The 17,776-nt window shown below is 48.1% G+C and overlaps 1 protein-coding gene across 1 annotated transcript in view; it reads left to right on the top strand.

The window, feature by feature from the left end:
- LOC106810784 overlaps positions 1-17,776 on the top strand; it is a 29,327-nt gene that overhangs the window by 8,435 nt on the left and 3,116 nt on the right. Inside the window, exons 3-4 of the mRNA XM_014814230.1 lie at positions 10,739-10,851; positions 11,510-13,317. Of these exons, the coding sequence (XP_014669716.1) occupies positions 10,739-10,851; positions 11,510-13,317 (1,921 nt within the window). The remainder of the gene's footprint in view (positions 1-10,738; positions 10,852-11,509; positions 13,318-17,776) is intronic.

Raw genomic sequence — 17,776 nt, 5'->3', positions numbered from 1 at the left:
TGTCATGACTATTTTTGGAGTAGCGTCTACAGTGTATGGAGCTTATGCATGTCATAGAACTGCTTATCAATTTCCTAAAGTTAACCAGTGCATTTCTTTCATTCAAAACTCAAAAAGAACAGAGTAGAGTTTCGACTGAATGGTATGAGTAGTAACTCCAAATATGTATTATTAAACAAGTAGTCGCAGTTACCAAAATATGTTGGACCCTTAGCGGAGACAAGACCTGTTAAATCTACTACATACAACTTTTGATTTCAATCCGGAAATGTGTCTATATAGTTTAGGAGAGCTGAGTGTAGCTTTGGTTTGGCTACCTGTGCAAGCACACGATTTGAGCATTGCTTAAGAAATTCAAGTATGGTCTGGCCGCCCGTCGATAACGTGGATTTGTCAATTACAATTGTGATCCTCGATGGCCCATAGAGTGGCATGCAAGTACCTCTTCTTTTAGGGGTTTTCGAGGCAGCGGAATCCCCGACTTTCTAAGTTATTTTTTAGATATTGCGGTCAATCGTCCAAGGTCAAAATGACGGTCACACGGGTCAAAATGAAGACACATTTAACTGTAAATTTACCTCGTTTCATCTAGATAGTATACTATACGGCTACAACTACGAACTTGGAACATTACGAGACCCGCAAACTGGGAGTGCAAAACCACCCACACACATGGTCCATGGAGTTCACCCAAGCATCCTCCGCATCATCGAGACAGGAACAATCTGGTGTGATGCAGGCTCACCGATCCCTGCGACGTCATAGAGAACACGAAGGCATTTCTCTCCAGCGACTCAATAGCAATCAGGCTCATACAGCTGCAGCACTACACAGGACCGTTCCCAAGCTGAATCCACCTCTGATTCAATGAAAGCTCTGTCCGCAGTAAGAAGTCATCAGCTTCAATCCGCTGGCAGTCAGTTTCAGTCAGCAGCGAACGCGCCGCACCAAAGCCTGGCTGTCGCAAGTCCATGAGAGTGACAAGCCTGTCGAGGTGGGCGGGGCTCAATGGCTCAGCAAGAACCGACTAGTGGCGGGCTCGGCCCAATAAGCCCAAGACACTGGTGTGTTGTGACCGAGGATCGATTCACCACCTGCTCAACCCAGAACACCGTTCTGACTGACGGCGCCTGTATCTGCGAGGAGGATCTCTCAACAACTCGGGACTGCAGTAACACCCACTCTACTGTTGATCTCCAACTATATCAAGACTGCAAATGCCTAGTCAATGGAACGACGCCTCAGCGGCTGCGACGCAACCTTATACTTTATTGTACCGGCGGCATGAGTGCACCACTTCTCATGAGTTTGCCTGGCTGTATAGGACACTGATGAAGGCATCTGGCTGGACGTTTCTCATGAGCGGCAGAAAGTTTGTGGCATGACCCAGCATCATGCACCCGGAAGACGCTGAACAAAGGCTCTACGGCATACCCTTCTCATCAATCGCCATGTGCTCGCCAGAGTTTCTACTCAAATGCGTGCCATAGACAACCAAGAGCTGAGTGACTACCTTGGAGACAGGTCCCAAAAAAAACAAGTAAACCGGGAAGCTTCTGGGTGGACTGTCTCATCAAAGCCGACCCTGCTTGCGCTCGACTGTTCCTGCGTGGAGAGGCGGAATGGTGTACCTGTTCTCACTCACAGCAGCAGCCTGTCTCAAGGCAGCTCCCGTATTTTTCGCAGCCAGGTCACGACCATTATGCCCGCACATGAGCTGGTATGTGCACAGATAGAGCAACGCTCCCCCAGCGTGCCGGCAGGAGAAACCTACTGGTCAGGGGCGCACATGTCTGCCTCGGCAATTCTGATGGCGGGACCCGCAGTGCCAGCAGATCAGATTTCGGCGAACAGACATATCAAGGCGACGGGAAGGGTGCTGGAGGTATGAAGGGCATATGACCCGAGCGCGACCCACGTTTCGGCTCGTTTCTGTCAAGACCCACTGCTCCAGACGTGGTTGTTGGTTGACGCGCTCCATGCGCGTGTAGCGGTTGGCACGACTGGGGAGGAGTGGTGGGTAGGCATCGAATGCTGGGGGGATCAGTTTTGAGAGGCGCTAGTGGCAGAGGGTAGGTAGTAGCGGGAGGAGGGCGGTTGGACATGTCGTGAAGGTAGTATAGCCCGGCCGGTGGGGGTCTATTTAGAGGGGAGATCGAGAGGTTCGATATACGGGAGCAGGTGGAGGGGGACGATCGGTTGGAGAGTGCCAGTGAGTGACGTACAGGATGATGGCATCGCGCGGAGGAGTGGGGAGAGTGCTGGGTAGATGGGGATGATAGTATAGTGGGGCGTGCACAGTGTGGGAGAGAGGGGCCGGTGAGAATTGATCGAGCGAGGCTGTCGGTCGTGTTGCTGTATATGTTTGTCGTGTTGGTTGGGAGCCCGGTAGTGCGTGTGATCAGAGGCGAAAGGAAGATGGCGAGGGGGTGAACGGAGCGGAGTGGAAGTCCGCCAAGGGGGAGTGGGACCGGAAGGATGTATGGGGTCTAAAGGAACAGTGTCGGGCCCATTAGGCGTAAGATGCGTGGGTGTAAAGCGCACTATAAATGGTCGAAACTTCAAGTAATATACATCGTTGAAGTTGGGTAAAATGATGGTAAATTGCAGAGAGCGGGGACGGAGTGGATCGGGCGTGTGAGTAGTGGGGTTGACAGGCATCAGAACCGCGGTCAGCAGCTGCTGTAACCGACGTTGTGTGGCCAGTCGGCTGGGACGGCGCAGGACGATGGCTGGGCTGCAAGCTTTGTGCTGAGGGCGACTTTGCACAGTTCCCCTGAGACTCAAAGAAAATAGTGCCTGTTGCCAGCAGGTATGACGAAGAGCTCCTACCAACGTAGGAGCATGCGAGGCGAGATAAGGTAAGAGGAAGCAGCCAAGGAAGGTGCGGCTGACTGCCAGACACCACATCTCTTCAGCGATGTGCCGGACAAGCTAGTGTTTACAAATTGCCACGAGACAAGGAGTCTGCTCAACAACATCCCACTGCGGCTCTACTGCGATTTCCACCACAACAATCGCCACTTGTTAAAAAGCGGATACTGTCGTCACGCGAGCATGGCTGACGCAGACTATCACTCTCTGCAGCTACATGGCTGAAGGCGGCAGCAGAAGATGCCCAGACAATCCGCAGTCCTCGAGGTGATGGACACAGAACGTCTTCGTCCTCCTGGTGTACTGACCATCAAGGATGCGGGTCAGGTTGCTGAAGATTCATAATAGGAAAAGGGAAAATTGGTGGATCGGTCCTGGATATGCAACACAAACGTGTGAGGCGTAGGCCTCAGAAGTGCAGCCTGCTTCTCGGTGTCCAAGGCAGCTGTCAGCTGCGATATCGGTGTCGACCCTTGCGAAAGGAAAGACAGTCAGCGAGCCAAGCTCCACTTGAGAGATTGAATATACGCCGAGGTCTTGGATCAAGTTGCCTTGGAAGCTTGCGCGACCGTCGGCCTGGCAACTCAAAAGCAACAGCAGACAGTCTTCTTCCCTCTCGTATCGGACTAGAAGAGTTGGTACGAGTGAACAATCCGAATAGTGACACGTACTCGAATAATCACCGGAGACGCAACAAATGCCATACGAAGCCGCCACAACTGAAGAAACTGCCAAACTGGACTGCATCAACTAGCAGCTCCTGCTCCGACTCAAATTCAGCTGCTAACTGTGAAAGGCGAGCGAACCAGACGTAGACCCAGCCTGAATAAGCCTTCTCTACATAAATACCAAGCTTTGTTGGAAGTATCAAAGGCTCCACCATCCACCCGCGACCATCTCAACAGCGGCCAGTTTCTCCTCCAAGCGCTCTGATGCAGTGAGCTGCAGCTACAGCGCGAGGCACGGCCATGTGACGGAACGTTGTCACTGCGGGCAACCGCTGCAGGCCCTTGATCATTAAGCACAGACTAACTTGCAGAGATGCGAGGCGAGGGAGTCGCGCGTGTTGTAAGTCAATTCCCCCGAAAAATCAGATTGACCACCGAAGACAGATGAAGAGGAGCTAGGTGTAGATGTACGACAGATGACAGGATCTAGTGCATAGCCGAGATTGAGTAATAGCTGAGGATAGGAGAGTCATAAGAATAGTGACAACTACATGTTTTGTGTGTACCGTGTTTGAAGTCTGTGTTGCTATTGTTCATCGTGTGAAATATGCCTGATCACTAATATCTATAGACAGTGTCAAATTTAACATTAAGAAGCTGTCTAGATTGTTTGAGCCGGTTGAGCGACTTTCTTTTAACAAAGACCTTTGAGGCTGACCCCATATCCAAAAAAATAACTCCAAGAATGGACTTCCCTCCTCGAAAGCCCCGCTAAAAAAGGTATTGCATGACACTCTACGGCGGCATTCGAAGATCACAAATTGTAAATTGAGCCAAAATCGAGAGGATGAACGCGGCGCGCCCATCTTTGAATTCCAAAATTGCTCGACGATTGCACCATGATAGCAACGCAAGCTAAATCAGGCGTCTCTTAACTATAATAGAACGATCCATTTCCAGTAAGCTAACGATAAAAAGTCGAAAGTTTAGAGTAATTAACATTTGCAGGGTTCCCATATAGGACATATAGGGCCGGCAAAACGACCGACTAAGTGCGCAGAGCGACAAGCGCTCACGGCTGAGGGCAGGTGTTCTGATGCGCTAAACTCACTGCAAACGAATGAGCACCCGTCCCCATTACCGCGTTCGGCGCCTCCTAGAGCTGAAATTATATCTAGATGACACGTAATAAGGATCTATGAAATCTAATGGATGCTAGGTCTTTGCTTATAACCCGCGGTAGTGACAGTAATAATAGGATAATAGCCAGCGTGTGTAACTTTAAATGACTATCGCTCATATTAACATGTTTATCCATGGATATCCGTCGAGCGCAGTGAGGAGCGAGTGCGTGGTGGTGGGGGGAGAGTGGGGGGCAGGGGGTGCGAAAGGGGCTCTAATAGCAAAGAGAGTAAGGTGCCGCCGAGTATGAGCGGCGTGCAACCCCGTGGTCACGAATAGATCAAAGATGGGCATCAACCCTTCGTGCGTGATAACCTTCACTCCATTGTAGTGCTGAATGATCGCAAGTATGACTTCAGCAGGCGAGAAGTTTCGTTTCAGCCTGTGAGTTAACACACTCTGGCCAGCGTTATTCACGACGTACGTTAAGTATTGATGCGTGATAAAAGTCACTAATCATATGTAACTTCGCTTACTCAAAGTTGTAAAGTGACTGTTTCACGAAAGGCGTAGATTACTTGTAATGCATGAATATGAAGTTAATCAACAATTATTTAAGTCTCTACTCAGCGAGCGATGATTACAAAGTCCACTAATTCATATATTGATGCTAGTAGCTAGAACTTAGAGAACGTATGGTAGTACTTAGTATAGTTAGGTACGCTGCGAGATTTTCCAATGTGGAAGATTGTTACTTCCCAATTTTTCCCCTAGGAAATTGTAAATTACTAAGATTTGCTGGGTATCTTAACTCGTCAATCATTATACGTTACAGAATTGATATTCCTTCTTTCAATGGTACCGGAACTTGAAACCGATATTTTGGCGTAGTTGTACCGCCATAATGAAATAACCGTTAATTTGTTTTAAAGACTCGGCATGGTTCTCCCCGAGGGCAGGAAGATTCAAATAACAGGGGGGAGGGGAGGAGGGGCTACGGGGGAGTGGAGGAGGGCGGGGGGCAGGGGGGAGAACTAAGGGGCGAGGGGGAAGGGGAAACTAGGGGCGTGCCGGGGGGCGCTGTATTGTTTACCCAGCGTCACGCACTAAAATTAGAGCGTAAAATCGCCGACCCGAACCACCATTAGACCGGTATTTGGGTTCGATTGTATGATATTACAGATAGGCCGAAGTCGGTGTACAGTTAGTTACAGTTAACTGTGCATTGTCAGGTTAACTCTTGGTGTACGTCTGCAGTGCATGCTGGTACGCGTAAAAAGGAATAGCACCGCGCGGGGTGGTCCCTGGTCGAACGGCAATTCTTGAAAGGTCGAGTTCCCGAGCGCGCAGCTAGCACTTTGTATTGTGGTCGGAAGAATTAAACGGGCCCCGTAACTGGGCGGGCCAACGCGATTTCAAACAGGGGGAGTTTTACCAAACGGGGCGCGCGCGCCCCGTTCTGCGGCAACGTGAGGGAGAACCCCTAGACTGGTAACTCGCTCCCCGACGCCATCGATTACTCGACCTATACGCCGAGTCTTAGGTAACTAAACGCGAGAGGGAGCGAGTACCAGGTCTATCATGGTTCGAACGTCGGCTAAATTAGTGGATAGCTTAACCAATATGTACTTAAATTCCGCATTCGTGAAACAGATGTTTTGAGTAATCGATTAACTAAAGTCATAATTACGGAAGTTAAGTATGATGTAGTGATTGTCATCAGAACTTAAAGTTAATACGCTTCGTGAAACACGGGCCCCTGCTATTGCAGTTGGCCACGCAGATAATTGATGAATTAGAATAGTGGCCACGTCACACCCCAGTGCATGCATTAGATGGGCTGCCCCATGTTTTTGCCCATACAGCACGCAAGGCATCTCAACGGTTCATTAAAACAGGGTGTGCCTAGATACAGGATGCGTAACTAGCGGTGCTCAGGGTTCTCCCTACGTTGGCGCAACACGGGGCGCGCGCCCGCCCGTTTGGGAAAAGTTTTTTTTTATTTTCTTTATCTCCCCCCTGTTTCAATCGTTGGCGCCGCCGTTAAATACCTCACGCCCGATTAAATCTAACCACAAGTAAAAGTTTGGCCAGCGGGGGAATCGCCTGCGTCAAGAATTCCAGCGCATTCCGACCAGGACACCCGGACGGCGTCGTATTTTTACCCCTGCCCCCAGCACGCAGACAATACAAAGTACCACACAGCAGCCCGTCCCATCACCACGCCCCCCCCCCAACACTCAAGCTGTACAGCCGACTGGTCTATCTTACGTAAGTATACACGCAGAACCCCAAACTAGCCGTCCTATGGTAATGTGGTGGCGCCGAATTGTTACGGGCATTAATTAGCTCGCCGTACGGTAAAAAAAACCACGCCCAACCCGACAACAACCTCCTAGTTTCCCGCCCTCCCCCCTCCCCCTCCCCTCCCCCTGCCCCGTCGCCCTCCCCCGCCTGTTTGAAATCTTCCATCATGGGGAGCGAACCCCTGGTGCTACCACATACAGACTGACTGGCTTATAAGAACAATAATCATGATTTAAGGAGCGTAAAACCTTGTTTCCAACAAACATTTTCGCCTTGGCAATCTGAAACTATGCAACTGTACCTCACAATCCACAATCGCCAAAAGCAAGCTTGCAATCCTTTGATTAACAGTTCAACAAATCCATGTTTACCCTCTTGGAGGCCAAAAGGTTAGCTCCGAACACTTACTCTTCAGCATGTCAGCAGAAAAGTGAAACCATTTCATGGTCGCTTCTCAATAAAGCCTAAAAGCAGGTCAGCCCGCTGAAAACAAAAAAGTTTATCCAATCGCTCCGTCAAGACCATGTCCTCAGAAAATGTCTAAAATCTGCCCCTGTGGCCCCATTGACCTATTGAACTGTGACCTCCCAACCTTTTTGGCACAGTGATGGCCTTTCTCGCTACCATGATGGCTATAAAAACAGCCGACTATCATCGAGCCTAGGTCGAGCGCGTTTAGAATTTGTGCACGGGGCAATTCGCATTCCCTATACCTTAAGTTCACAGGTGGGAATGTTCCCCCTTCTTTTTACATCACCACCTGTTGACCTTTGACCTTTTGACACCAGCCAGGCTTCGACATTCCCCACTCGTTTAAGCGCATCCCCCCCCGACGTCCCGAATATCATGGACCGTAACGTCAAGCGGTTAATGTGACTGTGACCGCGGAGCACCGGACGACCTCGCATCGATTCTACAAGCTGCATCGACTATGTCCCAGATGAGGCTAATAAAAAACATTTATCGGATCGGATCGGGCTGTAGGGTGTTGGGAGGCCATCTAACGCAAGCACAATATTCCTAAATTTAACATATATTTCTCACCAAATTGCCCTATTTCCTCCCTATTTTTTTCACATCTGAAATTCTAATATTCAGCTATTTTTGAGCCGTCACTTGTATACTTGACGCCCTGAAACTCCTATACTTTGAGAATAAAAGTCTTATATTTCCCATAATTTGAATGATCAAAATGTGCTGGAGGCATTAGCCGCTCCTTATATATACTCATTGCAGAGCGAGACCGGGTACACAGATGGCGTTGCGCAAAAAGATGCGTCTGTTCACCCCGACCCGCCGAAAGCGGTTAGCCGCGCACTTCTGCGCGGGACTGGGCGCACGCGACCGCCGGTGTTGTAATGTACCATCTCGCGCATCCAAGTCCCTGCCACCCATCACCCGCTATACCCCGAATTCGGCGCGCCGAAAAGGCGGGTCGCGCGACATGCGTCAGTAGCGCGCAGCCTAACATCCGCGCAGTTTCGGGGACACGTACAATCGGCATCGGCGACATCTGGCGTTTGAGGGGGTGCCTTTCCCGATTAACGATGGACCACGCGTTTGTAGGCAGTCGCTCCCGAGCCGTCGTACCGCCACCTGCCGTATTTTCGTACCCTTATCTGGCGTGCTCCCACTCTCTTTCATCTCTCGTCTCCTGGGCCCAGCCTCCGCGCGCGCCGCGCGGCTCCGACCCGCTGGGCCGCCGCGGCACGCGCCGGCCCCGGCCGGCCCCCCGTCCCGCCGATCCCATCGCAGACGCATGGACGGGGCCACGACCGAGCGACCCCCGCGCCAGAGCGCAGCACCGCGCGCCGCGGCCGCGGGGCCCCGGCCCACGCCGCCACCCGCGCGCCGAGCGCCCACCAGCCGCGCGGCGCCCGGGGCGAGATACGAAGCGACTCCGACGCCAAGAGCGACCGCCGCCGACGAGAGAGGCCGGACCGAGACCCAAGAGCGAGGGCCCGCCCAGCGCCCGAGCCAGCACCCGCGCCCCCGGCGAAGCCCGCCGGGTGACTGTCTTACATGCCTCGTGGATCTCCCATGCGTCGTCCCCAAACTACCCGGACGCCCACCGATACTAACTGCTCGCCCGACGCAGGATCCCGCACCGGCCCCAGGGACGTGGTTATAAATAAGGTATAGTCTACTATACGTCAATGCGAATCCACAGTGCTCTGCCGCAGCAGGCACACACCACGAACAACAGCATGCCCTTGCACGCGTTTGTAATAAAATCGTAATGGCTAGAATAAAATAACAAAATCTATTTACATACGAAACAGTCAGCCGCGCGCGCATAAACTCCCCGAGCCAAGTTTGTTGGCATATCGCAATTTGACCGTCGCCCGGCGCGCCGCCACTGTGAGCGCGGCGGAGGAGGGAGCTGGAATTCCGCGCTCCCGCGGTCCTTCGTAAAAAAACATGTTGCATATCATATATTTGTGTGTCAGTGTGGCCGGCCGTATTTAGGATAGCTACGTGTAAAAAGACTGCCAGCGCGCCACGCCAGCATCGTTGCTCGCCGCACCCGAGTCGTGCCGTTCCGCCGACACCGGGCCAGCCGCGGGGTCAAGAGCTTATAAAAACCCTTGCACGTACGGAGCCAGGGCACTTCTTGAGATAGACTTACGCATCCTAGACCGCGCCAGCCCGACGTGGAGCGCCGTAACACCGGCATTCGTTCTAAAACACCTCTGTGATAGACGTAAACGCTAATACCTCGCAGGAAGCGCACGTCATCCGCGTAGCGGCCCCATGAGGCCGAGAGCGTCGTCATCTGCTGGGACTTCGCCACAGCATTTCTTGCGTAGAGCCACCCTACGTCTTACGCCATGAGGCCCGCCACCAGCCTACCAAAAAAAGTTTAGGGGCCGTTTGGAGATGGCCTCAAGCCGTCCATCCCGAAATGTCGGTTGGATTGCGCCCAGTTTTCGCGGAGTGCGTTTTCAGACCCCTGTCTCAGATATCTGTCTAAGGGAACAAAAAGGGGGCGGCGTATTCGCGTTGGGGCGCAAAAACTGGGGCCGCAAGTCCGTCAAGAGTAGATAATAACACACGGTTTACAAATCATTTGTGCCCCGATAGGGTTGAGAGACAATCTAAATTTCGAATTTTGATCTCGTGAGGAACCGCGAGACGCGCTCAGTTATTGTGATCGCAACACAAGAAATTGACATACTATCTTACATAAGTAATAATACAATAACAACAATATTCTCTGTAGTAGTTTGCAGTAAGTATCACATTACACGCGCACAGGTAATCAAGTACATTAAACCCCTATCGGGCCACGAATGATTTGGAAATCGTTCGTTGCTAAATATTGGCACCACTATAGCTTCAGAAATTGTCTTGACAGGTCACAACAAGGTGCCATTTTAGCGGTAAATTGATCGAATTCAGCTCGTGCAAGATTACAATTTACAGCAATACGCTAGCAAATATATGTAAACGAATATCAGTACCACTAAGGTGAGTAATTAGTGGTCATAATAAGCTGAGGAACGTATACACTTGCTTCTTTATTGCTCTTGTGTTATTATTTACTCTTGATACTCATATTGACTCAAAATGACATATCATTATCATATTTCATTTCAAAGTACACTACAGCCAGGGTTGTGTCAAAATATTTATAAAAAATACTATTACTTAACTCAAATGTACCCATGACACTTTTCGGTATAAGCTTTGCTCTTTTCCCTAGAGTACAGTCAGCATTTTTTTTAAAGCTATACTGTAGCTCATTCGTTTATCATTTTCGCTTGCAGCTTTGCCGATATTCCAGCATAATCGAGGGCATCTCCCGATCGAGTTCTTTGGACATCCATTCATAATAGAATCCTCAGAAACGAAACATTGCCTTCATGGATCTGCCAAGGTATGGTTATGGGAGCTACTCATGCGTGATGATTATAAAATACTCATCAGTATCAGATTAATGATAAGGTATCCTGTAGTTTAGTTTCCTATAATCAGGCGAAAACCTTAGGGGAAAACTCTTTAGGGGAGAATTATTATTCGAGATAGCTGAAATTCGACTTGTGAATTTCGACATAGACTCATAGGGAAAGATCGAGACTTTTGTGGAGCTTCGACTTGGCCGATTATTCGACTTATGCGATTTCGACTTAGGCAAGGTCGACTGTACCAGAAATAATTTATTAAAACACTTGACATTGCACTAAGGTGTAGTGCCTGCTGGACATGAAGCTCGCAGCGACTATACTTGAATATCAGCAAATTGTTTTACAATTCATGCACTCACGTCGGAATGTCACCAATGACGATTAATCGTGTGCAACTGTAAACAAATCGTTGTTGTACTGTACATTTACACAACAACGTTTCATTTGAAATTAAACGTTGTGTTAATTTATTTTTATTGGTCTTTTCCTCATTTTACTACAAAAAAGTAGGGCAAGTGAATATTGCTATAGGGCAAGTGATTTTCAGTTTTACTTGCCGTACAGGGCAAGTGGACTTTCAAAGTTAATGTAGAGCCCTGTATAACTGTTAAAATTGTATACTTTTTGCAGGATAGCAGAGGTGGAAAAAATGCTGATAGCTGCGATGGAGAGCACGACTATGGGATGTCGTACCGAAGGTTTCAGGGCACTCGAAAACTCGATTGTCCTGCAACAATTCAGATTCGAGGAATTCGGGTTTTTGACAGTTATTCACTGGACAAAACATCTTGCACCACTCCCTACAGTCTGAAAACCACCAAACAGAAAATGCTGGACCGGCTGATAGAAGACTTGGAAACTCAAACCCCTCCGTCATCCACGTTGAGGTACTTCATCAGAGTTCCCTTGTTCTCACAGCACAAGGGTCATCCAGTGGGAGCAGCAGCTACTGTTAACCAACTCGTAGACAATAAGGTTGTAGCCAAGATCTACGAGCTGGTTGGAAAGGGCATAACTAGAGCAGACGAAGTCAAGCGTTGCCTTGACGAGTTTGTTGAAAGAGAGCTCTTTCCGACCTCAGCTGTTCGCCCTAAGAGGACGAATCGTGCCTACTATCCTAATAGAAAGGATTTACAAAACCACATTGGCAGGGCTATTTCTGCCTCTCGTTACTCTCACGATGACCAAGAGTCCCTAAAGAAGAAAGTAGAAGAGTGGCAAGCAAGTGGATCCACTGCCAATTTCTTCTACAGGACCAAGTCAGCCGTTACGGAAGGAGAGTCGGGTAAAGATGGGGGCAACGACGGAAGCGGAAAAGACAACTTTCTTTTCGTACACCAAGAAGAGTGGCAGCAAAGACTGCTGTGCCGGTATGGCTCTGAGTTGGTATTAATGGACGCCACATACAAAACGACCAAATATTCTCTGCCTCTCTTTTTTGTGTGCGTTCATACAAATGTCGGCTACAGAGTCGTGGCAGAATTCATCTCTGAACATGAAGATTCACATTCAATTGCGGAGGCACTGGAAATCCTGAAAAGGTGGAACCCTTGGTGGAAGCCTCTCTATTTTATGGTAGATTATTCTACCGCTGAGATCAATGCAATTGAAAGAGAGTTTCCCGGTGCAATGGTCTATATTTGCGACTTCCATCGCCTTCAAGCTTGGAAGCGGTGGATACCAAAGAACGGCCTGAATGCACTGGAACAGGCAGCCCTTTTGTCATTACTTAAAAGAGTTGCTGATGCCCGCCAACGCCACCAACATGACACTGCCGTCAGCGATTTACGCAGGTCCCCTGTCTACACCTCCAGTGAAGCAACCAGAACCTATGTGGAGAAGGTCTGGATGTCTTGCGTAGAACGCTGGGCGCAAGCATTCCGAAAACAACAGGTTCTCAACATTGTAAACACCAATAATGGAGTAGAAGCTCAAAACAAACTTTTTAAGTACAGCTACCTACCAAAATCTGTAGACAAGTCTGCATATGGCATTGTAGTTTTGCTTGTGGAGAGCTTCTTGCCAGACTCGTATAAAAATTATTGTGATATGAATCTAAAACAGAGTAGCCAATACCGACGCATCACCAACTTGCCAGGCTACCTTCATAATCGCCCCAGGCACTTTGTGAAAAACTGCCTAAAGAGTCGGGTTGCTGCTGGGGAATTCGAAGTGCAAGACATCCAGTGCGTCGATATTTCTAAGGGGGAATTTAGAGTAAAAGCCTCCAATGACGCAGGGCGCTTATACAGTGTTACCTTCCAGGCTCCCTCCTGTACATGTGAGGCCTGGTATAAAACGTACTTTCCCTGTAAGCACATGTATGCTGTGTTTAAAGTGTTTGACGAGTGGAGCTTTGCACGCCTACCCGAGAAGTACAGGAACAGTGTGTTCATCACTCTAGACGACTATGCCTTCGGAATAGCAGCCAGCAGTGATGACAACTACGACAGTGTAACCATTGACCAGCCTGTTATCATACACTGTTAGCTGTACCGAAATGACAGAGAATGGCAGAGTGCAGAACAGTGTGTTCGTCATTCTAGACGACAATGGCTTCGGAATAGCAGCCAGCAGTGGGTGACAACTACGACAGTGTAACCTTGACCAGCCTGTTAGCACTGTTAGCTGTACCAAAATACAGAGAATGCTGCCGGGCCTAGTACCTTGACAAGATCGTCTACAAGCCTACGCAGCCAGTTTCTTCAGAAGCTGAATCTAGTGCGGGATATCGTTTATCGCGTAGATGATGAGGCGTGCTTGCAGGACGCAATAGTCAAGATGGGCGAACTTCAACGAAATCTTCGCGGCAAACAGCTCTACGACAAGGCCTTCCCTTGCGGCTTAGCCCCGTGAAGAAAGCGACGACGAGATTAAAATTAGCTAAGGCTAAAGCAGAGCATATAAATCCCTATTATATATATATATATGTTGATTTATATGCTTTTGGGCTAAGTATAGACCTTGTGCAGTGGCGTCATAAGACGCATCACGTTTAAGACTGAATGACTAGTGCTGCCACGTAGCGGCACCCTCCCTCTACGCCTTGTGCAGTGACGTCATGAGACCTCATCACCGTGACCCTCCCTCTCACGCCGGGGGAAAGTGACACCCTAGTGTGTGTTTATACATTTTTATACCATAATAGTACAGTGATATATCTATGATGCCATAGATATTCTATAATATCTATGATTATACATGTTACATGTATATTTATTTGCTATGGAATTTTAAATGGATTTTTATTCGTACGGTATTGTTTCTGATGAATCTTTGTTTTGTGTGAATGTGACATGTGACATGATGTGTCTCAAGAGCTTACAGTTGGAAAACAGTGCCAGTCTAGGAAATATGTTACGCTCGCCGCCCAAGGAGATAGTAATTAGTATACCATAGCCAGGCATAGGCATATGTACGGCGTGATCATGTCTCCGCGCATAAGATTCGAGAAACGATGTCCATTCTAAAACACCTGTGTAGGAACCTCAAGATGTGTAACAAGATGTTAGTCTCACTGCTGCCTGGTCCGCGCTAGTCGGTCATCTCTCGCTCTAACACCCTTTAGTTTAAGCTTAGGCACCTAAAATTGTATTAGTGACATTTTACCAATACTATTCTGTTAAATTCTCAATTCATATTCAAATCCAAAACTATCTCGATCAGTTTCTAATTTTATTGTTAGATAACCAGGTCATCATTTTTAAAGTGAATTGATAACAAGTGCTGCAATTTATATGACCTTCAATCTCACCCTTAAGGATACTCAAGGTTTTAAGCAAATTTTACCGATTTTTTATTTTCGACTTTATTCGATGGCTAAACACTGTGTATATTGCTCATTTTCTCATATAACAACAGCGTACATGCTGAACTTTAGAGCGTTTGCATTGCCCGCGTATGTAACAATATCTTGTCATAAATTATTAAGACGGAAATCCAATTTAACATAGCCATTTATGTTTACGTTCTACTCATCCACACCGCAGGCTAGTATGGTTCCCGCCTCGCCACGAACCCCCAGTGCTCATGCTGGCACGTGCTGCACTTCCGAGTACCAATGGCACTATGTTAGTAACATGATATTGACATCCCCTTTCTTTTAGAAGCATTAGAGACCGTCTGTATTGGATCAAAGGCTGAGAGTAAGCCACTACTGATACCGCTATTTATGAGGTGCATTTCAGTGAATTAAATTCGCGTTGATTGTCTGGCTTGTTCTGCGACGGAAGAATATAGTGCGGATTTTTACGTTATACAGGATGTAACGACTTCTATAAAACCATTAACCATAATGGGTATGAACAGAGTAACTCACTATATAACATACAAGAACATAACACAACAGTATACATTAACACAAAATGAACTACTCAATGTCATTTGAATAGGACTCAAAATCATTTTTACATGTCAAACCCTTTGGTGGAATGTTGGTTGTTGTATATACTCTAGTTGGTGTATAGCATCATGGTAGGAAAAGCCATCACTGTGCCGAAATTGGAGAGTCACAGGTCAATGGGGCATAGGGCAGACTTTTAGACATTTTCTGAGGACATGGTCTGACGAGCGATTGGAAAACTTTTTCTGTTTCAGCCGGTGACCTAGCATTTTTATGCTTTATTGAAAGGACCATGAAAGTACTTCTGCTGACATGCGAAGAGTAAGTGTTGGATAAACTTTTGGCCTCAAGAGGAGGGTTAAACATGGATTTGTTTACTGTTAGAAAGAATTTGCAATGCCGGGTTTCTAGTAGAATCTTATCATGCCTGGATGTATGAGGCTACACGTGTCACAGTGAATTTCAAAAGTAAATTTGGTTGAAGAAGGTTTATGCTCCTTAAATCGTATATAATTTCTATGGCATTCTGTACTGTCAGGTGTTTACATGTAACTTATGCCATGCAGTGGCCACTGCAGTTCGCATTTGTGGTCGATAGACTGTTGTAGTTTTCCTGCGTTAATTAGTTACAGGTGGCAGCTCTATTTCAGCCTGTTGGCTTGCGTAGTAATGGGATGAGTGCTTACTATTCCGTCCTTGCAAAAGTTGTTGCTACAAACGTACGATGGAGAGCTTCCATCTTTAATCTTAAGACACTTAAACGTACACGCACCATCTGCGGGCAACTTTCATAACGATCCAACGAACATTCCTTGAGAAGGTTCCTGATCATCCCTGTGCCTTCCACTGTTTCAGCGCGTATGTAAACACATTTGGGACTAACAGGGTTTACTAGAATCCCACCACTCCACCACAGAGTCACCGCAGTAGACGTTAGATGAGCGCTGTCGCTCTGCGGCACTTATTTATATTTTCATTATTTTTGCCATAATAAAATTATTAGAAATTGCCAATGAATACTAAATGGTGAATAAACTAGAGAGTTCTAAGAGTATAATACATGCACAGTCGCTTGAGAAACATTGGTGAGTAACACCAGAGCATATAAATCAGTATTGCGATATATAGAGTATGATAATCAACGCGTTTTATGTACTATTAATCAGCATATAGAGGGGACCATGTAGTTGGCGACAACTGCTGCGTTTTTAGTTTGCTCTGGATTTATATGCTCTGGGTATAAGGCGCGCCGCACCGCAGCACGGAGGGTGTTATTTTTTCAGTTTAGGTTTAGGTAGGAAGAAGAAGAAAGCATATTAGGTCCCGGGAGATAGAAGAGAGAATAGGAGCACGTGTTTTCAGGTAGTAGAACTACGGGTACAGGGAATAAAACGGGAAGGAAAGAAGGCGGGAATTTCAGGTCGGTAGAGCTGCAGGACGACTACGAGGGAGACACCCTTGGAGGCCTACCTAAGTCTACGCGAAGAAAGGACGACGGGGAGAAGGGAAGACGAAGCCGGCGACGCGTTAATTCTTTAATATTAGTCTAGTGGTTAGTTAAACCAGCGTAACAGCGCTTCACCCTGCACTGATAAGCCTCGTCTACACGACGAAATTTAACTCGAGTTAAGTAACTCGAGTTAGCTTAACCTCGCAGTCGATCGAGGTTAAGCTAACTGCGTCATCGATTAAGGCCCGGTATAGACGCTATGCTCTTTAACTCGAGTTAGCGAATAGTACATAACTCCACGATAGGCGGCACACATTAGTACGATTACGTACACACGCACGCACACACACGCACACACGTGTACTTGCACAAGCACGCACACACTCATGCTCGCACGTGTACCTGCACAACGCACGCACGAACGTGTACCTGCACACACACGCCACGCACGCACGTGTACGTGCAACACACGGACGCATGCACGCACGCTGTACGTACACACGCAAGCACCACGTGTACGTGCACACGGCACGCACACACTCATGCACGTGTACGTGCACACGCCACGGGCGCACGCACGCTCCTACGTGTACATGCACACGCGCGCACACACCCAGCGCACGTGTACGTGCACACACACGGACGCAGCACGCAACACACTCATGCACGCACGCACGGTGTACGTGAACACGCACGCATGCATCGACGCAGGTGTACGTGCACAACGCAGTCACGCACGGACGCACGTCTACGTGCACATCGATGCACGCGCACGTACGCACTACGATGCACACACGTGTACCTGGCCACTACGCACGCTATCGGGTGTTGTCGTGTAGACGCTACATAATCGCTAACTCGATGTTAAATTTCGTTCGTGTAGACGAGGCATAATAGCAATAACGCGCGAACCAGCATAATCTATAACGCAAGCTAAGTAGGTAAGCTACATATACGAGATAGATACAGATCAGCGCATCTACAATGCAGGGGAATTATTTGTAAGCTAGTAAGAACAAAACTATAACCGTACAATAACGAATATAACTGTGTTCTGTTTCACTGGTACAACCATGTGATGTGTAACTGAAAAATCACGTTCCAG

The sequence above is a fragment of the Priapulus caudatus genome, unplaced genomic scaffold, assembly GCF_000485595.1.
Source record: "Priapulus caudatus unplaced genomic scaffold, Priapulus_caudatus-5.0.1 Scaffold473, whole genome shotgun sequence".
In the NCBI taxonomy this organism is placed as follows: domain Eukaryota; kingdom Metazoa; phylum Priapulida; class Priapulimorpha; order Priapulimorphida; family Priapulidae; genus Priapulus; species Priapulus caudatus.
This window is presented reverse-complemented; position numbering and strand designations above follow the sequence as displayed.